Below are 23506 nucleotides of genomic sequence, written 5' to 3'. Positions count from 1 at the left end.
GATATTAAGAGGAATAGATAGAGTGGACAGCCAGCGCCTCTTCCCCAGGGCACCACTGCTCAATAGAAGAGGACATGGCTTTAAGGTAAGGGGTGGGAAGTTCAAGGGGGATATTAGAGGAAGGTTTTTTGCTCAGTGAGTGGTTGGTGCGTGGAATGCACTGCCTGAGTCAGTGGTGGAGGCAGACACACTAGTGAAATTTAAGAGACTACTAGACAGGTATATGGAGGAATTTAAGGTGGGGGGTTATATGGGAGGCAGGGTTTAAGGGTCGGCAAAAAAAAAGGGCCCGTACTATTCTATGTTCTAACATCCTAACCTATTCAATCTTTCCTTATAACTTGGGTCTATCAGACCAGGCAACATCTTTGTAAATTTTCTATGCACTCTTTCGACCTTATTTGCATCTTTCCTGTAGGTAGGTGACAAAAACTGTACACAATACTCTAAGTTAGGCCTCACCAATGTCTCATATAACTTCAATGTAACATCCCATCTCTTGTATTCAATACTTCGATTTATGAAGGACAATGTCCAACAGCTGGATTTATGACCCTATCTAATTGTGATGCCACTTTCAGTGATCCCTTTGTTCTACTGCACTCCTCTGTGCCCTGTTGTACTCTGTTAAGACCTACCCTGGTTGGTCCTGCTAAAATCCAACACCTCACACTTGTCTGCATTAAATTCCATCTGCCAATTTTCAGCCCATTTTTCCAGCTGATCCAGCTCTCTCTACAAGCCAAGATAGTCTTCCTTATTGTCCACAGCGCCCCTAATCTTGGTGTCATCAGCAAATTTGCTTATCCAGTTAACCACATTATCATCCAAATTGTTGTTATCAATGACAAACAACAATAGACCCAGCACCGATCCATGTGGCACTCCCACTAGTCAGAAGCCTAAAGTCAGTAAAGCAACCAACTACTGGCATTCTCTGGCTTCTCCACAAAGTCAATGTCTAATCCAATTTACTATCTCCTCATGAATGCCAAGCGACTGAATCTTCTTGACCAACTTACCTTGAGGGACCTTGTCAAATGCCTTGCTAAAGTCCATGTAGACAACATCCAGAGCCTTGCCTTCATCCACTTTCCTGGCAACTTCCTTGAAAAACTCTATAACATTGGTTAGACATGACCTACTATGCATGTTGACTATCTTAATTAGTCCAGGATATCTTCCAATGACTTTCCCACAACTAAGGTCAGACTTACCGGCCTGTAATTTCCTGGATTTTGTTTAGAGCCTTCTTAAACAACAAAACAATATGGTTTACAGTGGAACAACATTGGCTATCCTCTAATCCTCTGGTACCTCAACTATCACTACTGATGATTTAGATGTCTCTGTTAGGCCCTGACAATTTCTGAATGCCTCCCATAGGGTCCAAAGGAGCACCTTGTCAGGCCCTGATTTATCCACAGGACAGTAAACACCTCCTCTTCTGTAATCTGTATAGGGTCCGTGAAGTTGATGCCACTTTGCCTCACTTCTATAAACTCTGTGTCTGTCTCCTGAGTAAACACAGATGCAAACATTTTATTAAAGATCTCTTTTGGCTCCCCACATGGATTACCATTCTGATCTTCCAGAGGACCAATTTTGTCCCCTGCAATCCTTTTGTTCTCAGTATATCTGCATAATCCCTTGGGATTCTCCTTCACCTTATCTGCAAGGGAAAACTCGTACCTTCTTTTATCCTTCCTCATTTCTTTCAGTGTTCTCTTTCATTTCTGATACTCCATAAGCATCTCATTTGTTCCTACCTGCCTATAGCTGCTATGCACATCCTTTTAACCATGGCCTCAATATCTCTTGGATTCCAAGGTTCCCTACACTTGTTATCTTTACCTTTTATTCTGATAGGCATATACAAGCTTAGTACTCTCAAAATTTCACTTTTGAAGGCCACCACTTACCAAGTACACCTTTGCAAGAAAACAGCCTGTCCCAATCCACACTCGCCAGATCCTTTCTGATACCATCAAAATTGGCTTTTCTCCAAGAATTTCAACATGCGGACCAGGCCTATCTCTTTTTATTTCTGGTACCATCAAAATTGGCTTTTCTCCCAGAATTTCAACATGCGGACCAGGCCTATCTCTTTATATATTTACTTTGAAACTAATGCCATTGTGGTCACTGGATGCAAAGTTTTTCCCTGTACAAACGTCTGTCACTTGCCCTGTCTCTGTCATGGTTCAGTCCGTGAAGTCCACATTCTGGTTCACGGTCCGGTCCGTGGACTCAGGACTCTGGGTCTTCCAGCTGTCCCTTGTTTGAATTAATCATAGGCACCTGATTCCCATCTTTGGGCTTGCAATATAAGTAGCCTTGGGATTGAGTATGGGCTGCTGGTTTGTCTTGGCAGTCCCCCTTGGAGCAACCTGCTGATGGAAGGCCAGTGAAACCATTTGTGATCTCTAGGCCTGGTTGGAGGACCACTGCTTCATGGAGCCTTGTTGCCACTTGTTGGAGTAGTCTTTGTGGTATGGATTTGGCTGTTTCCTGGGCCAACTGAATGGCTGACAACCACTTTGAGCTAGGTAGGGATCTGGCTGTTTCTGCAGCCAGCTGAGGTTGCTGGCTGAACTGAGAGTTGGAGCTACCCCAGAGCAGTGATGGAACTGTCTGTTGTTCTTTGGTGTTAGTCTCTTCTTGTCCTTGCCTCTGTGGGGTAAGCCAGGCTGCTTTGCCATTGCCCTGTGGGGGGGCGGGGGGTCCTGTCTTGTCTTGTCCTCTCGTCTGTGGGGTAAGTCAGGCCGTTTTGCTGTTGCCCTGCAGGGGGATCTGTCTTGTCTTGTCCTTGCCTCTGTTGGGTAAGTCTGGCTGTTCTGCCATTACCTGACGGAGAAACCTGTCCCACCTTGGTGTGGAGATGAAGTTGTGTCCCGGCTTGTCGTAGGATGAGTCCCGGCTCTGTGTCTATGTTCTGTCCTGTCTCGTGTTTGTGTTGTGTTAAAGATGAGTCCTGGCTTGTCGAAGGATAAGTCCTGGCTCTACGTTGATGTTCAGTTCCCAGTCTGTCTCTCAGATCCAGTCTCCGAGTTATCAGCCTCCGCGTTTCAAGACGAAGACCCCAAGCCTCGAGGATCCCAAGCCAAGCTCAAGGCCCGAGAACCCTAGCCTTGACGATCCCGCAGCCAAGCTCAAGGCCCGAGAACCCTAGCCTCGACGATCCCGCAGCCAAGCTCAAGACCCAAGAACCCTAGCCTCGACGATCCCGTAGCCAAGCTCAAGGCCCGAGAACCCTAGCCTCGACGATCCTGCAGCCAAGCTCAAGGCCCGAGAACCCTAGCCTGGACGATCCCGCAGCCAAGCTCAAGGCCCGAGAACCCTAGCTTCGACGATCCCGCAGCCAAGCTCAAGGCCCGAGAACCCTAGCCTCGACGATCCCGCAGCCATGCTCAAGGCCCGAGAACCCTAGCCTGGACGATCCCGCAGCCAAGCTCAAGGCCCGAGAACCCTAGCCTGGACGATCCCGCAGCCAAGCTCAAGGCCCGAGAACCCTAGCCTGGACGATCCCGCAGCCAAGCTCAAGGCCCGAGCACCCTAGCCTCGACGATCCCGCAGCCAAGCTCAAGGCCCGAGAACCCTAGCCTGGACGATCCCGCAGCCAAGCTCAAGGCCCGAGAACCCTAGCCTCGACGATCCCGCAGCCAAGCTCAAGGCCCGAGAACCCTAGCCTCGACGATCCCGCAGCCAAGCTCAAGACCCGAGAACCCTAGCCTCGACGATCCCGCAGCCAAGCTCAAGACCCGAGAACCCTAGCCTCGACGATCCCGCAGCCAAGCTCAAGGCCCGAGAACCCTAGCCTCGACGATCCCGCAGCCAAGCTCAAGGCCCAAGACCCAAGTCCCCAGACTGTCTCCAAGCTCAGGCCTCTAGACCCCAGCCACGTCCTGTCCTGAAGCCATGTCAAGTCCTTGCCTGGTTCCGGGGTCCGAGCCCGAGGCAAGACCCAGGTTCTGGGTCCTTGTCCAGACTCGGAGTTGAAGCCTTGTCCCCTAGTCCATGGTTCCTAGTCCTGGTCCCACTTTCCCTAGCCCAACTCTGCGTTCTTGTCCCTGCTCCTTGCCTGAATCCTGTCACGTCCCTACTCTAGTCCTGTTTCTTGTACTTCAGTGTCTGTGTCTTGCATTTGTCTGTTTCCAGCACCCTATTGTGACAGTCTCATTCTCTAATAGCAGGTCAAGTATCGCACACTCTCATGCGGGGACTTCTCTGTACTGATAAAGGAAATTTTATGAACACATCTGATAAATGCTATCCCATCTAGTCCTTTTACGCTATAGGATTTCTAGTCAATATGTGGAAAACTTTGTTTCTTGCAACAGTTGGTGATCTCTCGACAAACTTGTCCCTCTAAGTCTCTCAGACTTTTGGGTGGTCTGCAATATAGCCCTATTCATGTGGTCATATCTATCTTATTTCTCAATTCCACCCATAATGCCTCACCAGATGAGTTCTCTGGTCTGTCTTGATGGAGCATTGCTGTGACATTTTCTGTGAGTAGTAGTAATTCTTCCTCCTTTAATCCCACCTGTTCTGTTGGGTCTGAAAGAACAGAACCCTGGAATATTGAGCTGAAGGTCCTGCCCCCTCCTGCAACCAAGTCTCACTAATGGCTACAATACCATAATTCCATGTATTGATCAATGCTCTGAACTCATCCTCCTTTCCTACGATACTTCTTGCATTGAAATATACACAGCTCAGGACCTCAGTCACACCATGCTCAATCTTTTGATTCCTGACTTCGTCTGAGGTCTTGCCAAAATTCAAAGTAGTTCAAAGTGAAACTTATTATCAGAGTACATACATACATACAACCCTGAGATTCTTTTAACATCGGTCTCCACAACCTGTCTACAAACTATTCTGGCACTCTGATTCCCATCCCCCTGCAACCCTAGTTTAAACCCCACCATGCAGCACAAGCAAACCTTCCCACCAGGTTATTAGTCTCCGTCCAGTTCAGGTGCAAACTTGCCTCTTCTGTACAGGTCCTAACTTCCCTTGAAGAGAGCCCAATGATCCACACGTAGCAGTCCACACATATTCATAGCTTTGACTATTTTTTTTCTTTCTGCTGCTGAAGTCCCAGGATAATTCACCTTGGTCAAACTTAGCAATTTCAGTAAAGAGATATAAAATTCCAAAGAATCCATGAATGGGCAGAACCAATCTAAATTAATGTAATCTGAGCCCTGGGAACAGTAGTTAGCCCTTTCCCCTGATAATGCTTGTAAATACAATTCTCAGTTTGGATCACTGTCATCCCTGATTTAAGAACCCCAACTTGCAGACAACCATATATTATGGGAACTTGTACATACGAGTTTCTATAATATTATTAAGTTCAATCTAATCCAGTGAAACTCGGCTGGCTGGCTTTGGAACTGGCTCACCCGCAAAAGGCAGAGGATTGTAGTAGGTGAAACTTATTCTGCCTGGAGGTCCATGACTAGTGGTCCTCACAAGGGTCTGTTCTGGAACCCCCTACTCTTTGTGATTTTTTTTTATATATGTATATCTATATCTATAAAACTTGGATGAGGAAGAGAAAGGGTGGGTTAGTAATTTTGCAGATGACATGAAGGTTGGTGGTAGTATGGATAGAAGGTTGTTGTAAGTTACAATGGAACACTGACAAGATGCAGAGCTGGGCTGAGAAGTGGCAGACTGAGTTCGATCCAACGACCAGTTAAGTTATACACTCTGGAAGGTCGAACTTGAAGGCAGAATACAAAGTTAACAGCAAGATTCTGAGCAGTGTGGAGGGACGGGGGGTCCAAGTCCATAGATCCTGCACAGGTTGATATGGTGTGTTGGTCTTTGTTAGTCAATACAACTCTATAAAGCTCTGGTTAGACCACACTTGGAGTTCTGGTCACTGCATTGCAGGAAGAGTGTGGAAGCCTTAAATATAGTGCAGAGGAGATTTACCAGCATCCTGCTTGGATTAAAGAATGTCTTCTGAGGAAAAGCTAGTGTTTTTGCCTTTAGAGCCAAGAATAAGATGGAACTTGATCGAGGTATATAAGATGACAAGAGATATAGACAGAATGGACAGCCATGCCTTTTTCTCAGGGTGGCAATGACTGATACACGAGGATATAAATTTAAGGTGATTAGAGGAAAGTATAGTGGGTAATGTCAGAGCTAGATTTTTACACACAAAGTTCACATGGAATACACTTTCTGGGGTAGTGGTAGAGGAAGATGAAGGACATTGAAGATGAAGAAAAATGGAGGACTATGTGAGAGGAAAGGTTAGGTTGGTCTTGGAATAGGTTTAAAATGTCAGTACAACATTATGGGCCGAAAGGACTATACTGTGCTTGTATGTTCAAAACTCTGACATACGTACATATGTTTGTCCTACAGAACTTGTTGCCTCTCCTCTCAATTTTTAGTAATTATTCTCTTTTCAGTCATATAGTGCCATTCATTTTTTTAAATGAGGTTCATTATAAATAATCTGGAGGAATGGTAATAGTATTGAGTGATGTTTGTGTACTTTTCCACATGGACAAAATTGACAAATGGATGTTTGTAAAATCCAACTATGATACTGAACTGTATTCTCTGCTTGTTGCATTAAACTTTGGTATAGACAAATATTTAAATTTTGCCTTGACATTTGCAGATTTCTACTGAAGCCAGTTGGTGCTGGTCTGCAGACTTTCCCCATTATTCCCCTTCCTCTTTGAGGAGCACTGTTCACTGCTTATCAAATTCAGTACTCCAAAACACTGGGAATCAGTCACTTTAATGTAAATATTGAATATGCTGTCAGTGGGATATTCACTGGACAGTCAGGTTGGTGTTGGAGCTTCCAGTTTTATGTCATTTTAACTTATCCATTCCCTTTGTTCATAGCTCTTATCCCCTTTTCCCATATGCTTCCATGTGTCCATTATTTCCTCTCATCTGGTTCCACTATCACCTACCATCCTTTGTCCTCAACCCCTACCACCATCTGGTTCCATCTACCAGTCATCTCTTCCTCATCTGCTACCCTTTATTGCCCACCAGCCTTGATCACATACCCTCCCCCCACCACCACCCTCCACCTCCACTGCAACCACCCATGCACTGTTACATATCAACAATCCTGTTCCCTTTCAGTTGCAGTGTCTTGACCTGAAATATCAACTTGCATCTTTTGCCTCCACAGTTACTGTTTGACTCACTGCATCCTCTCAGCCTTTGTTTTTGCTTTGAAACTAGGGTTGTTGTGGTACCACTAGTAAGTCTGCAGATTACATACACTTACATAGCAGGCATAAAGTGGAGAAGAATTTCAGTGATTAAGGACAAAGGCTTTTGTAAGTTCCAAAAGGGCCATGTGTAGTGTATTGATGCTGTTTCCTACAGTCTTTCTCAACCATTCAGATGCAACAAGCTTCCTGAAAGAGAGAAACTAATCAACAGAGCCTATCACATAATCAATAGGAGATTGTAAAGGAGGAGGTATTAGTTATATTAGTGGCCTTTAAAAATGATTAAATTCTCAGGGCTAGAAGAGATGTCTCCTAGGGTGGTATGGCCAGCAAGGGAGAAGATTGCTGGGTTCTGGTGCAACAATATTAAAAACTTTTTAGCAACAGAAGAGATATCACATAATTGGAGAACAATGAATTTTGTACCCTTATTCAGGAAATGAATAGGAATAAACCAGGTACTCATAGAGTGGTGAGTCTAACGTCCTTAGGAAAAAAAAAAATCTGCAAAATCAATCTGCACTTCAAAAAACAGCATTTGATCACGGATAGATGGTGTGGTTTGTTAAGAGGAGATTTTGTCTGACTAATTTGAATACATTTTATAAGGGCATAGTGTATCTTTTTCCAATATTTTATTTATTGATTTCTATATAGAATACAGAGTCCAAGAGAATACATATTATAAAACAAAAGAAAAAATATAATACCAGATACAGTATATTGAATCACATTAATGAACTCCTTACTGTATATTCATACAGATTAATTTGTGTATTAGAATATAAACAATTTTATTTAAAAAAATTATACCCACTACCAAAGTCAAAGCTGTTTGGGGAAAAATAAGAAAAAAAAACTTATCAGATAATAAAATATACTATTAACCAACTTCTGTTCTTTAACAAGAAGTCAAAGATAATGAAAATAATTAAAAAACAGCCACCACAAATTTTGAAAATCTTGGTTAGATTCAGAAATTGAACAACAAATCTTTTCTAAATTTAGGCATGCCATAACATCTCATAACCACTGAGCATGATTAGGCAGAACAGCATCCTTTCATTTAAACAAAAGCATCCTCCTAGCCATAAGAGAGTTAAAAGCCAGAATGTGCAGATCAGATGGCTTCAAAATGATATCTTTCCTTCCAACAATATCAAATAGGGCAGTCAAAGGATTAGGCTTAAAATTTACTTTAAAGAGTACAGAAGAAGTTTGGAATACTTCCTTCTAATATTTTCCAAGACTTGGGCACGTCCAAAACATATGGATAAATTAAGCTTCTCCATTGTTACACCTATCACAGTAGGGAGATATATCCATATAAAAACGAGGTAACTTATCCTTGGTCATATAAGCCCTATGAGCCACTTTAAATTGTAGGAGGGAATGACGAGCACATAACAATGAAGTATTAACCAATTTAAAAATCTTATTCCAAGTTTCTTCAGAAATTGAGATCTGTAAATCTTATTCCCAAAGATTTTTAATTTTGTCTAAAGAATCATTTCTCATTCCCAACAATATATCATAAATATTGGATATTGAACCATTATAGAATGATTTCATATTAAGAATTTCATCTATTACATTCTTATCAGGACTATTAGGAAATGTATATAATTGAGATCGCAGAAAATCTCTAATTTATAAGTACCGAAAGACATAGTTTTTTGATGAGGGCAGTGTGGTTGATGTAGCCTTCATGGATTTAAGCAAGGTCTTTGATGAAGTCATGCATATGGACTGTAGAAGATTCCATAGGATCCAGGACAATTTGGCTAATCGAATAGGAAGCAGAGGGTGAAGATGGAAGATTGGGGCCCTTGCTGTTTGTTATATGCCTTAACCATCTGGAAGATATAGGATTAGTAATTTCACAGATAACACTGATATGGCTGGTGTTGCAGATAGTGAAGAGGATAGTCTTCAGCTGCAGAAAGATATCGTGGAGCTGGTAAAATGGATAGAATAAGATTACAGAAAATACTGTCATGTCATCCCACCTCCTCCAGGCCATCACACTTCATCCAGCTGCCTGCTGTATGATGTGGGATGCTAAAAGCTCCACACTATAACTAGTTTGTTTCAGCCTTTTACTGAGAATATGAGCTGCATCTCCCAATATCTAGACCACAGGTACAGATTACTAATGATCTGTTCTTCACTTTTCCTAACGTCTTCCCAATAGGATATTGATAATGTGGACATAGAGGAGGAGGCTACTCGGGTCGGTTCTACCTTACCAGTAAAATATTAGTTTATCTACATTTAGAATTGGCCTACTTGCCTTGATTTTCTATCCTTTAATATTCTTCAGTAATAAAAAAAATCTGTTGGTGTCTGTTTTGAAAGTTTGAGTTTACATGGCCTTTAGGCCAAGACACTGGGCTAAGAAACTACTGATAAATCATAGGGGTTGTGCCAATCAGTAAAAAAAACCAGCCTAGTGCATAAGTGGCATGAACCATGAAAGATCAGTATCTTACATTTCCAGAACAGCCTCTGGACTCAGGGAACCAATAGGACATTGGCTGAAATTGAGAGGGAAGATCAGTGAAATTCTGGCCTTCTACGAGGCACGCACTGGAGTTGCAACCATACATTTGCAAGCTGTGGTATTGAAACTCCTGTTTTGAGAACACCAGGAGAGGCACAACTGAAGTAATGCTTGTGCATGCCTGAGACCAGAATGTAAAAGAAGTTCTCTCCTCTGATCCAATGAGTTCCAGGAAGCATCATCTCAGTTTAATTGCCAGGATTGAAGCTGTGGGAAAACTTGTAACTATGCAGCTTCAATTATTTACAATTCATGTGAGTAATTTGGAAATAATATTAGCCAATTGCTTTTCATATTCCATGAGTTCTCAAATGTATTTGAAAGTTTACTTTTTGAATGCCAAGGAACTTTGTGTTGAGAATTTTCATTTTTAGCAGGATGAAGTAGTAAAGGGAAGTTGAGCTTCTGTGCAATGGCTTTACCTCAAAGTTTACATAACAACTGCAGTGCAACTATTCCAGAAACTCCCTTTCATCATACCTTTCTAGAATATAATCTTACAGAGAGCAGCAGTCAGAGAATTGACTACTATGTTAGTACGATCATAAATGCATGTTCTATCTAGTCCATTGAAAGTCATGAGAATTATGAATATACATAGGAAGTGTATTCTGTTGTGAAATGGAGGTTGTCATTTATTTGTACTGTGTTGAAACAGATTTTGGTTGGATATCTCATGAAGTGGGCCTTGATGATTTTATCACAATGTTTCACAGTTTAGCAAAGTTAGGACCATAACAACAAGGTCGAACTCCATCAAGCAGGGCAAGGATCAGCACTTCCCTGTTATCATGAATGGGAAGGAGGACATTCTGTGGTGCACAGAACTGGAAAGGTGAGCTTTGCTAACATTCCTTTTAAATGCCTATATCACTCAGATTTTAAATGATTTTTTTCTTCTTATTTCAAACTCTTTGAATCTAATTTCAGTTACTTCTTTCATTCAAACATCAGCCTCCACTCAGTATCTGACCACATAACTTGAATCAAGGGTAAGCTATAGTTAAACCTGAGATAGTCATATTTTTGACCCTACAGGTGTCCCCCACTTTTTGAACGTTCGTTTTACGAAACCTCACTGTTACGAAAGACCTGCATTAGTTCCCTGTTTTCGCTTTCAGAAAGTGTTTTCACTGTTACGAAAAAAAAAGCAGCGTGTGAAAAAATCAGCGCGCGATAAAAGGCAGCGCGCACCCCAAGCAGCCGCTCTCCCCCGGATTCGGAACTGCAATCTCGCCGGCATTGCTTAAACACATGCCTGTGAGCATCCGTTAGCAAGATGAGTTCTAAGGTATCGGAAAAGCCTACAAGAGCTCGTAAGGGTGTTACACTTAGCGTAAAACTAGATATAATTAAGTGTTTCGATCGTGGTGAACAAAGTAAGGACAAAGTGAGTTTGGCTTGTGGAAGCTGACGAACATGATGTTGAAGAGGTTTTGGCATCCCATGACCAAGAACTGATAGATGAAGAGCTGATGCAATTGGAAGAAGAAAGGATAACAATCGAAACCGAATGCAGTAGCGAACTGAACGTGAAGCAACTGCGTGAGATTTTCGCTGCAATGATAAAGTACGACTTTAATTTTGAAAGGGGATATTTGCAAGATGGTTTGAGTCCTTATAAAGAACTGTATGACAGAAAAATGCGCAAGGCTCAGCAGTCAAGCGAGCCTTCCGCATCAGCCACAGCAGACGACGAACCTTGACCTTCGACATCGAGGCGGGCAGTCGTAGGAAAAGATGAGCTGCCTGCTCTAATGGAAACAGACGACGAGATGACACCCCAGTGTCCCACCACCCCAACACCCAGGCCACGGACAGATACCGATTCGCGGAGAATGCAGCGGTAGCCGGGAGGCACACAGCACATCTTTTAAAAAAAAGCCAAAATAAACATGCTAATTAATTAGGTGCCGCCCGACACGTAGCTGTCGGCCCAGCTCAGAGACGACGCAATCGGAAATCGGCACTGATCTGGGCCAACAATTATGTGCCGGGCGGCACCTAGTTAATTAGCATGTTTATTTTTGCTTTTTTCTTAAAGATGTGCTGTGTGCCTCCCGGCTACCGCTGGACCCCTGCATGCTTTGCGGATCGGTATCGGTCGGCGGCTTGGAGGGTGGGGGCCACTGCACCACCCAGCCTGCGACGACTCAGTCTAACACACCATCATCAGTGTGCTCGGCGCTGAACCAATTCTGGTAAGTGATACTACACTGTACATAGGTTATTTCTACTTTATATAGGTTGTGTATTTTTACGTGTTATTTGGTATGATTTGGCAACTTCATAGCTTAAAGGTTATTGGAGAGTGCTTGCGTGAGATTTTCTGCCGACGGCGCTTGCGTGAGATTTTCGCTACGGAGAACAGTGCAGTAATGATTGTAGAAAAGTATTTCTGCTTTATATAGGCTGTGTATTTATCATATCATTCCTGCTTTTACTATATGTTACTGTTATTTTAGGTTTTATGTGTTATTTGGCATGATTTGGTAGGTTATTTTTGGGTCTGCGAACGCTCACAAAATTTTCCCATATAAATAAATGGTAATTGCTTCTTCACTTTACGACATTTCGGCTTACGAACCGTTTCATAGGAACGCTCTACCTTTGGATGGCGGGGGAAACCTGTATATCAAATCAGATATGGATTACTGTAAAGTAAATCACATGAGAGGAAAGCCAATAACAATGGAATATTATGATGAGCTGTTGATCGCATTAGCTTTCTGAAAATGCTCTATAGCCGAGTTGCCTTAGAAATTTGAAATCAGAAAATTTAAAATTTCAGTGCAAAAAAGAAATGGTTACGGCAAAATAAAAATCTACTTTAATTACACTGTGTAATTTAACTGGTCTAAAGTTCTACATCTGGTTTCGTTTTTGTTCTTAAGCCATGGGTAGATTGAAGTACCCAGAGAATAGTGTTATATAGTGTGAATGACATCTTGAAATGTTCTTCCACACAATCCTGTTTGTTTTCTTCCTAAATTCAAGTGCTTCTATTCTAAGTCCATCTGACTACTGTTGAAGTTTTAGCTTCTATATTTATCAAATGAATCAAATCTACAATTGAAAGTAAAAACTAACTGCATCAAATACTTTTTTATCATCTGTATTATCGTAGAATATTATCAGGGATTAATACTAATTAAGCAGAATAGATGATGATTAATTAGATCATGTCACATCTATATAAGGAACCAACTCAAAGTCTGAATCCATTTTTGCACTTCCTTCAACAACTATATCAATTAAGTTGATGATAATGATGATGATATTTTTGAGGAGGAAAAGTCTGACCTGAAAGCATACTTCAGGTAATTTATGTTTTAGAAATAATTCTATGATTTCTTTCAAATCATGTTATGGTGCATTTTTCTGTCCCTGCAGGATTTTTGGCTTCCCAGTACATTATACAGATGTGTCAAACATGGGAAGAGGGGCCCGACAAAAACTTCTTGGAAGGTCATGGAGCGTGCCGGTCATTCGCCATCTATTTGCACCACTGAAGGATTATTTTGCTTGTGAATAATACAGTATAATACTTGCCTTTCAGAAACTTAAGGTGCTGAATTAGAAACTAATTAGTAAAACAAATCCAGACTGGTTTTCAGTATACTGTGACACATTTGATTGACATTATTGTGAAGGTTGCATGCTGTACATTTATGATACTGTGGCCATTACACACAGTCAACTCAGGACAGGGTAGGTAGCAAGCATGCCTACTATAGTTGTTTTAGCTTTTTAATCTCATCTTTTATAAGGGAAAAAAAAAACAGAATTCTTACTTTTAGCTGTAGTTTTCTTACGATAGAGTGAGGATTATACTTCACAGTTTTCTAGTGTACTTTGTAGCCAGTCTTTTTATGGGATTTAAGGGCTTTTAATGGTGCTATTGTCCTCCTTTTAGATTTTCAACTTATTTTCTTAACTTTTATTGTTATAATACACATATCAGTAGTTGGATTTTAGGTAGATGGATAATAAATCTCAATCTGTTAAACATAACAGATTCAAAATCATTATTCAAAAACATTGAAGTTGTCCTGTTTAAACAGTATTCCAATATATTTTCACTTGCTTTTCAGCAAACTGTATTTTCTTTCTGTAACCTATTTTATGTTTAGTTGTTGAATAATCATATATTGTTTAATCTGTTTATGTTTTGTATTTTTAGCAAGGGTTTCAGATGTGTAAATGAGCAAAAAAAGATTATAAAGATGGAAATCATTTAAGTTTAAACTAAGGCAATGTCTTTAAACAGCGTAAGGAGGGTGACCTAATGAAGCTGTACTGTTGACATCCCTCACAATCATGTTCATGGTCAAAATTACACTCAAAGAAATAGCTCAAATTTTATTGGTAAGGTGATATTCTTGTTGCTGCTCCATGTTGAAGTTTTCAACTGAAATATATAACTGTAATTATAATAGCATCATGTCAAGATAATGCTTAGGGTTTTTAATTCAAGACTGAAATACAATTTTATTTTCAAAATGTATAAGTTACATTTTATATTTTAAGCTACTTTTTGTAAAATTCTCCATCCTTCTCCTGACAGTGTACGCTTTACTGTGCAGACTTCACTAAGGGACTGCTCCCAACCCTCAGGCATTGCTTCTGAAGGGCTAACTCCAAAGGCATTTTTTTTTTATTTTACTTTGCAGCTTTTCCTTAACACCTTAAACTTGCAAAATTTCTGACCTCTAATAAAATCCTCCAGCCACCAGGAAGGATGTCAAGATAAATAATTCAGAGTATAAAGCAATACAGGAATTAATGTGAATCTTGTCAGTCTGATATACCACACCAATATATCAAAAACCTACAAGGGCATGCCAATTTGGAGTATTTGTAGCAAAATAATATATTGATTTTTATGCATAATTGTATTAGGATCTTTCTGCCATACAAACATTTTGCTTATTTTTATATATTTGTGGTGTTAATCCATTCCTAGGAATGGATCACCCTTCAATTGAGGAATCAAATACCATGATAGAAACGGTGGATTCCTATCCTGTGATTCAACAACTTGTCTCAGTTTTAACTTTGCAGGCACGTTACTTACATCATTTCTAAAATTTTCACTCCCCAACCTCTGTCCATAAGGTTTAAATTTAATACTGTTTCTACATAACTATGGCTGGTTTTCTGTTAAGTGTCCTAACATGTCATCCCACTCAGTAATCTGAAACTTTGTTAAAAGATTAATACATGCCAGTGCCGAAGCTCATTATAAATAGCTACCTTTACAAAGAAATATCAATAAATTTAAAATGATGATATTTCAGCTTGTATCTTTGAATCTGAATTTAGCATTAACCAAGAAACTAAAACAGAAATTTAATGCAATTTATTCTAGATAGTAATTAGCTCCACTAATTGCTCTGGATTGCTCTGTTCATTTTGACAATTCCAAAAACTTAGTGAATTAAAATTCAGATTTTTAAAATTGAATTGAAACTGAACCCAGTCCTTGGTGTGAATTCTCTCTTCTAATTTAGAACTAGTTTAGAGTTAATAAAGTAATTGAATTCAATAGGAATTTTACAAAATATATTCTTTGTATGTTTTAGTCATTAACAGAAATCACATAATACTGGAAGAACTCTACAGCTCCCTGACACTTTCAGGAAATCTAACCAGGTAACAATTAACCAATCTACTTCAAACAGGTCTGAGGCTTAATCTTTGGTGCTTATGGAATTGGATTGTATCAGTACATAGCTGCAAGTGATGGAGATTTTGGTCATAATTCCTGTTTATACCTCTACTGAAAATTTTAGCCAACAGCAAACAGGATAAAGCTAAGATTTACGGCCAACACTCTCTATGCCCAAGTGGCTTGCTTAGGTCCATACCTAAAAAAGGTAAGAGAGAAAATAAAACTGACAAGGGAAAGAAACTACCCAAAGTAAATCACTTTTGATTCAGGTGCTTTGTCTTTTTTTAAATACTTCAAAAGCTGGATTTTGTGTATCTTTTAAAACAAGTACAATCTGATAAGCCATTTCTGCTGGAAAGTAATTACATTTCTATTGTGAATAGTTATGCACTGGGATTACTGCCTTGAATGCTGTCATTGGAAATTTATTAGCATATTTTGATAGCATCAAAGGGCAGCACTGAACATAATGCAAAGCAATAACAAGCTGATTTATGGTACCAATAAAATATCAAACTAAAGCAGGATGCAGACATAATCATAGGCTAGCTGTGAATGTGGCAATAACAAAATCCATTTGTTTATTCTGCCTTGGATTGCTGTATGGCATCATGGTCAGCCACAAGATCCATAAGTGCGGGAGATACAAATCAGATAGTGTTCTAGTTCCTGTTTGCTTTCCATCACCTCATTTATGAAATATATGGTCTTTGTACATTCAGTAAGGATAGGACTCACCTCAGCTGTGATTTCCTCTATGAAAATATTCCCTGCCCATTCAAACAAAGTTCTAAAACTCCAATTCCCAACTTCACTGGAATAAACATGCATAGACTTATGCTTATTGGGATATAACGGATATCTTTCTTTTAAGGAGTGTAATCAATAGTGATATACAGTAGTCTGTAGCATCCATTTAACATCACTATGTAAAATTAATAATTTATTTTTAATATTTTTCAAAATAGTCACAAAAAATTGAAGTGTTTGTAAGTAAGGATTTGCAGTTTACCCATTGAACTTAAGCGTATTAATATCGTGGCCAAAGAAACGTTATCACCACCTGATCTTGTGTGTTTATTCTATGACGATGTGTTATATTTTCTGTCAGGTTAATGGTGCTTATAACTTGAAATAATTCCTTATAAATATGTCTAAAATGCACGTATTTATAATTATTCTGTTACAAACGTAGTTAATCTGTATTAAAAGACTATGAAACCTAAGTAATGTTTACTATTAAACATCATTTAGTAGGAACTTCATAATTCCATAATTTGTCAGAAGACCAAATTTCAAATCTTTAATATCCTATATGGAATTAACAAAGTCAGTCACTAAGTAGGTGGACACATCTTACAATGTGTATCCTTGTGAAGAATTTTCAGCATCTCCAACTCTAAAACATGTCTTGAATTATCCCTTTGAAAAATCGAATTGCATTTTTCTACTGTTTCTAATGAATCTTATTTCCTTTATATTTTTCTAATTTTATGTGATCAACAATAGCATTTCTAAAATTCTTGTTATCTAACCATAACGAACACATACAAAGTTAGAGTGCATTTTGTTCAAGAAAATTTGTTGAAATTATGTGACTATTTTAAGATAACTGTAGCTTTCTAAATGTTGATGAAAAGAAAGTCTACCGTTTTTTTCTCTTGGAAATGCTTTAAATGGTGCCATTAGTATGTTTATTTTAAAGCATAAGTAACATCCAAGGAACATCAGTGAAACTACCTGAATTTATCCCTCTGCACATTTAAATAAACACTGTTTACAATATATTACATTTATAATGGGGTGCAGCTACTGTACATGGAAATGTTTCTATTTCATCGTTTGTTTCAAGTGAGCCGTCTATTGAAAATGTTGTGATGACTAGCATTAAAACACTTCAAAATTGTAATTACTTTATAAAATTCTCATGTTTTTGCTTTATATATAAACGATTTCCATTGTCAGAAAATGCATGTTTGAACATGTTTTAATATTCATCATTTTCACTTTACTACATGGCACAAAGAATTTAACTATTCCTTGTGCGTGAGCTCAGAGGTACAAGTTGTAGCACTGCTTATCTGTTTACAATAAATGATTATCCCCTGTTGTTATGCTTGTTTTTAATGTTGATTAATTTGAGTACTTATTATTGAGAATTGAAAAATCTCGCATACAGATTTCAATATCACACACTTTTCAAGAGTTAATTACCATTGCAACAAATTTTAAACTGTAAGTGCAGTGGAGAACAATTTTTTCATAGGTGTTGCTTCCTCAGAAATTTTCTTTGGTTATGATAGACTGCTTGAAGTTGAACACAAATATAATTTCAGGCTACTTATATCACATAGGAATGTGGAGAATCAAGATAGTTTTTTTTTGTTTGTTGCACCAGACAGTCAGTCATTCTTGTCTGGCGCGTGGTGTCAGGATTGGTCTCCTTTCGGATTAACCGGGTTACAATATGAACGTTCCTGACTCGACCCTTTTTTTTTATGAGGCTGAGTGGCTAGCTCGATGCTCAACCCAGCACGGATGGAAAGCATGCTCAGGGGGTGGCCCGACTTGGATTTGAACTCGGGAGCCTTCACTCCAGAGTCTGGTATTGATGCCATTGCGCCACCAGCCAGCCTATCAAGATAGTAATTTTTATTGAATATAATGGGTTTAGTTGTATAACGGTGCTGATGCTTTGCAATAGTTCAACTAGGCTAAAAATGTTTTGTTGATGATTTTCATTTGTACTCAGTGTCTGAGGCTTCTTGCTTAAGTGGCCAACAATAATCAGCCAGCATTTATGGATTCCAGTTGCCCTGGAACCACAATGTCCTGGTGAAACTTTCAACATGCTCGTCACTGACAGCACCAAGATCTGCAGGGAAGAAGTCTAAATGGGAATGCAACAAATGTTAGGAGCCCAGGCTTTGTCTTGGTCATCAACTTTACACTCAAAGTGGATCTCATAGGCTTTCTTAATAAGAGGAGTCATGCTCTGTATTTGAGATTTAAATGTATTCTCGCCACAAATATAACAAATTATCATGGCTGTTGCAACATTGGCAAGACATTTTGCTATCACAAATACTCCTGAAAATACAATTACTTTATTATCATGAATACGCATAATCTGCTATATGCATAGAGCAGGCATATCAATGTGATGGCAAGCCAGTATACACGCAAGTGAAGTTGAGTGAAGTTATCCCCTTGTTCAAGAGCCTGATGGCTGAGGGGTAGTAACTGTTCCTAAACCTGGTGGTGCAAGTCCTTAGGCTTTTGTACCTTCATCCAGATGACAGAAACGAGAAGAGAGCATGTCCTGGGAGGTGAGGGTCTCTGATGATGGATGCTGCTTTCCTGCAACAGCATTTCATGTAGTCGTGCTCAATGGTTGGGAGGCCTTTACCCATGACTATATACAAGGTTGAATATAGTATGCATACTTTGATAATACTAATAAATCCTTTATACTTTGATATTTGGTGTTGATTTAGGAAGCATGATCAATAAATGCCAGGTTGTTGACAGTATGGAGGAGAGACAGGCTATAGGATGTCATCAAATTGTTGATAAATGTGTTGAGTTTAATGTATAGAGTTCAGTCTTGATAAATGTGAAGTGATTCATCTTGAGATTACAAATGAGGCTAGGACATACAACATGAGTAGTAAGGCCCTAAGGAATATTGGGGAACAAAAAATCCTTAGTGTGCAAGTCCAAAGATCCTTGAAAGTGGCAGCACAGGTGTATAACTTTGTTAAGAAGGCTTATAGAATATTGACCTTCATTAATCAGAGAATTGAATACAAAAGCAGGAAGTTTTTATTCCAACTTTATAAAACATTGGATATTGCTTGTTGTTTTGGATGTCGCACTGTAGGAAATGTGTGATAGTGCTGTAGAAAATACAGTTAAGATTCACCAGGATGTTACCTGGAATGGAATGTTTTAGTTATGGGAAGGAACTGGAAAGACTAGATATGTTTTCCTTAGAGGAAGAGGTTAAAAAGTGATATGATTGAGGTACAAGAGGTATAGCTAGGGAAAAGCTGCAGGAAACTTTTCCCTCATCAGAAGTGAATAAAACTAGAGGATACGGATTTAGGGTAAGGGATAAGAGATTTAAAAGTGATCTGAGCGTAACTTTTTACATTCACAGAGTGGTAAACCACCACTTGAGATTGGTGGAAGCAGAGTCGCCAACAGCATTTAAGTATCTAGACGAGCACTAAATTGCTTGGGCATATAAGGTTACGGGCTACGTGCTGGAAGAACAGGATTAATAGGTATGGGCATCCACTGGTTGTTGTGGACCTAGTGAGTCAAATGCCTGTGTCCTTCTCTACAACTCTATACATTTACATTACATGACATGCCGTGCACTGCAAGGATGTGTACTTAACCTACTGCTTCACTCCCTCTACACTTATGACTGTGTGTCTAGGCACAACTCAAACACCATCTATAAATTGCCAATGAAACAACTGTTGCTGGCAGAATCTCAGATAACGACGGGGAGTTGTCCAGGAATGGATAAGTGGTGTCGCAACAGCAGTAAGACCAAGATTGTGCACTTCAGGAAGGGGAAGTCAGGAGAACATACGACAGTCTTCATTGAGGGGTCAGCAGCTTCAAGTTCATGGGCATCAATATCTCAGATGGTCTATTCTGGGCCCAACCAATTGTTACAGCCATGAAGAAGGCATGCCAGTGGCTATACTTCATTAGGAGTGTGAGGAGATTTTGGTATCTCACCAAAGACTCAAGCAAATTTCGATGGATGTACTGTGGAAAGCATTCTGACTAGTTGCATCACCACCTTGTACGAGGCTCCAATGCACAGGACTGAACAAAGCTGCAGAGGTTTGTAAATTAAGCCAGTTCCATCGTGGGCCAAATCTCTACTATCGAGGACATCTTCAAGAGGCAGTGCTTCAAGACAATAGCAACCATCATTAAGCACCTGCACCATCTAGCACATGCCCACTTCTCACTACCACCATCAGGGAGACAGTACAGGAGCCTTTACACACACATTCAACATTTGAGGAACACCATCAGATTTCCAAATGGTCCATGAACACAAACTCATTAATTTGCTCTCACACTATTTATTTATTTTTAAAAATTTCTGTAATTTATAGTAATTTTTTAATGTATTGAATTATACTGCTGCCACAAAACAACAAATTTCGCAAGATATGTCAGTATTACTAAACTTGACTCCATTCTGATAGTAGATGGTGCAAAGGGTTTGGAGATTCAGGTGGCAGGTTACTTCTAGCAGGTCAATCTCTGATCTGCTCTTACAGCTTCAATATTTACCTGCTGAGGTGGACAACCAGGTAAAGCATTGATCTGGTTTGGCTACACTTCAGACTGCTAGCCACAAAGAAAAGCAATAGCCTTAGTCTGAACATGGAGATATCTGGTTCATAGGTTGCAATTTCATAGCAGTCCTCAGTGCTGACTCTCAGACACTGGCTGGACAGCAACTTAACTTTTTGCTTACACCCAAATAGAGTTTCTTCCCCCTATTAATGGGTGTTCAAGAGGTTGAGGCCTAAGTGTTTCAACACATTTGCACTCTCCATTTTTGCACCAGTGATTGCCAAATATGTAATGCATGTGAAATGATATCACTTATGCTGCTGGGCATACAGCAATGTGTAGGTGTGTCTCAGGCACAGGTCTGATTCATTTCTCATTGTGATTTGTGTGTGTGTGTGTGTAACTGCAAGTTGGCTCCTGCAAACAATTTTGCATTTAAATGAGTCACTTAGCTTTCAACAATTATGTCTCAAGTGATTATATTTCTATGCCACTATCTCCTACATATTAGTCATGTGCATATATATTTAATTACTTTGCAATGCAGTGTGGAGTAGGCCCTTCTGACCCTTTCAGCTGCACCATTCCAGCAACTCCTGACAACACCAATTTAATCCTAACCTAATTACCAGACAGTTTACAATAACCTATTAACCTACCCAGTACATCTTTAGACTATGGGAGGAATCTGGAGCACCGGGGTAAACCTATGCATTCCACAGGGAGGATGTACTTACAGATGATGCCAGAATTGGACTCCGAACTCCTACGCCATGAGCTAACCGCTAAACTACCATGGCATCCACAGGCATTTCTATTTTGCCAAAACTGTAAGAAAATCCCTTCTCAGTACTTTATAAAAATGATCTTCTGCAAATTAGCTGTTTTGGACGGTAAAATTAAATGGCTTGGGGCTAAGATTAACAGAGCTTCATTTTTATCGATGGTTACATCAAAAATTTAAATAAGTAGATTGATGTTTTTGTAAATGAATTCAACAGTATTCAAACAAAAAAAAATGTATGAACAAATTACTTGGATATTACTACATTCCTTGATTATCTCCAAAACAAATTCTGCCATTAATACAGTAACTAAATATCTCAGTGATTTGTGGTTGGAATGAATTATGGAGCAATTCTAGTGCAGCTGCTTCTGCTTTCCTATAATACCTAACTTGAGAAAATAAATTAAACCCTCCTGAATGGGTGCACAGTGCAAAAGACCATTTGTTTCCTTATAAATAATGCAGAAAATTAAAAGTGAATATATCTGGAATCGGGGATGTTTTGGGAATTGGAAAAGGCCAGTGAACCTGACAAGCCAGGCATCAAAGGAGTAGATCCATAGAAACAGGTTGTCTACTGATCCAGTTTTGCCTTGGGATGTTGAGAAATAAAAGGCTTGTAGAGGGGAAGGGAAGAAGTTAAACAGTGTGTTAAAAATGCATTTTCACTTCTGTGGACAAACAGTTGGATACCCTGAATATCTTGCAGCACAGATACTGTTGCTCATGATCTTATCCTGCTCTTTCTTCTTGTATTTGATTTAGATTTGAATGTATGATTGCCACTTCTTTCTTACCCACTAATTTGCATCCCCCTTTGCCACCTCATCCACCTAGCAATGCCATTTCAGCAACAGTTTTCTCACGTTTTATACATCCTTTATTGCTTTGTCCCATTATGAATGATCATTCCTTCAGTTTTAAAGGGTGCATATTGTGAAACTATTTTCCTGCATCTCTCTATTTTCCCACTTGTTGCTCTGATTTTTATTTATTTATTTTTATTTAGGATACATGTATCAAAAGAATAGGCAGGTAGGCAGAGGGGGGTGGTGTGGCTCTGTTGGTAAAAAATGAAATCAAATCATTAGAAAGGGCTGATATAGGGTCGGAAGGTGTTGAGTCGTCGGGGGTAGAGCTAAGGAACTGCAAGAGTAAAAAGACCCTGATGGGAGTTATATACAGAGCCCCAAACAGTAGTAAGGATTTGGTCTACAAATTACAATGGGAAATAGAAAATATACACCAAAAGGACAGTGTTACAATAGTCATTGGGGATTGGGAAAATCTGGATTCCAAGAGAGGGAATTTGTAGAATGCCAACAAGATGGCTTTTTAGAGCAGCTTGTGGTTGAGCCCATTAAGGGATCAGCTATTCTATCAACCTATCAACCTCTGCCTTAAATATACATAAAGACGGCCTCCACAGCTACCTGTGGCAACGAATTCCACAGATTCTCCATTTTCTGGCTAAAGAAATTACTCTTCATCTCCTTTGGTCTTCGACTCTTCCTCCACAAGAAACATCCTCTCCACAACCACTTTATCAAGGCCTTTCACTATCCGATAGCTTTCAATGAGGTCACCTCTGATTCTTGTGAATTCTACTGAATACGGGCCCAGAGCCATCAAACACACTTCATATAACAAGCCATTCAATCCTGGAATCATTTTCTTGAACCTCCTTTGAAACCCCTCCAGTTTCAGCACTGCCTTTCTAAGATAAGGGGTGCAAAATACTCCAGTACTCACCGGTGCTTTATAAAGTCTCACCATTACATCATTGCTTTTACATTCTAGTCTTCTAGAAATATGTGCTAACATTGCATTTGCCTTCCTCACCACAGACTCAACCTGCAAGTTAATCTTTAGGAAATCCTGCAGAGGTCTCCTAAGTCCCTTTGCACCTCAGTTTT

At 39.7% G+C, this 23506-nt stretch overlaps 1 protein-coding gene across 3 annotated transcripts in view; it reads left to right on the top strand.

Moving 5' to 3' along the window:
• The window catches only part of dnmt3bb.1 (DNA (cytosine-5-)-methyltransferase 3 beta, duplicate b.1), a 264613-nt gene extending 247044 nt beyond the window's left edge, over window positions 1-17569 (top strand). For all 3 annotated transcript variants that reach the window (XM_063041300.1, XM_063041301.1, XM_063041302.1), the window contains 2 exons: window positions 10512-10630; window positions 13189-17569. In XM_063041300.1, the coding sequence (XP_062897370.1) occupies window positions 10512-10630; window positions 13189-13330 (261 nt within the window). In that variant the 3' untranslated portion in view covers window positions 13331-17569. The remainder of the gene's footprint in view (window positions 1-10511; window positions 10631-13188) is intronic.
• The last annotated feature ends 5937 nt before the right edge of the window (window positions 17570-23506 follow it).

The sequence above is a fragment of the Mobula hypostoma genome, chromosome 2 (assembly GCF_963921235.1).
Source record: "Mobula hypostoma chromosome 2, sMobHyp1.1, whole genome shotgun sequence".
Lineage (NCBI taxonomy): Eukaryota > Metazoa > Chordata > Chondrichthyes > Myliobatiformes > Myliobatidae > Mobula > Mobula hypostoma.
This window is presented reverse-complemented; position numbering and strand designations above follow the sequence as displayed.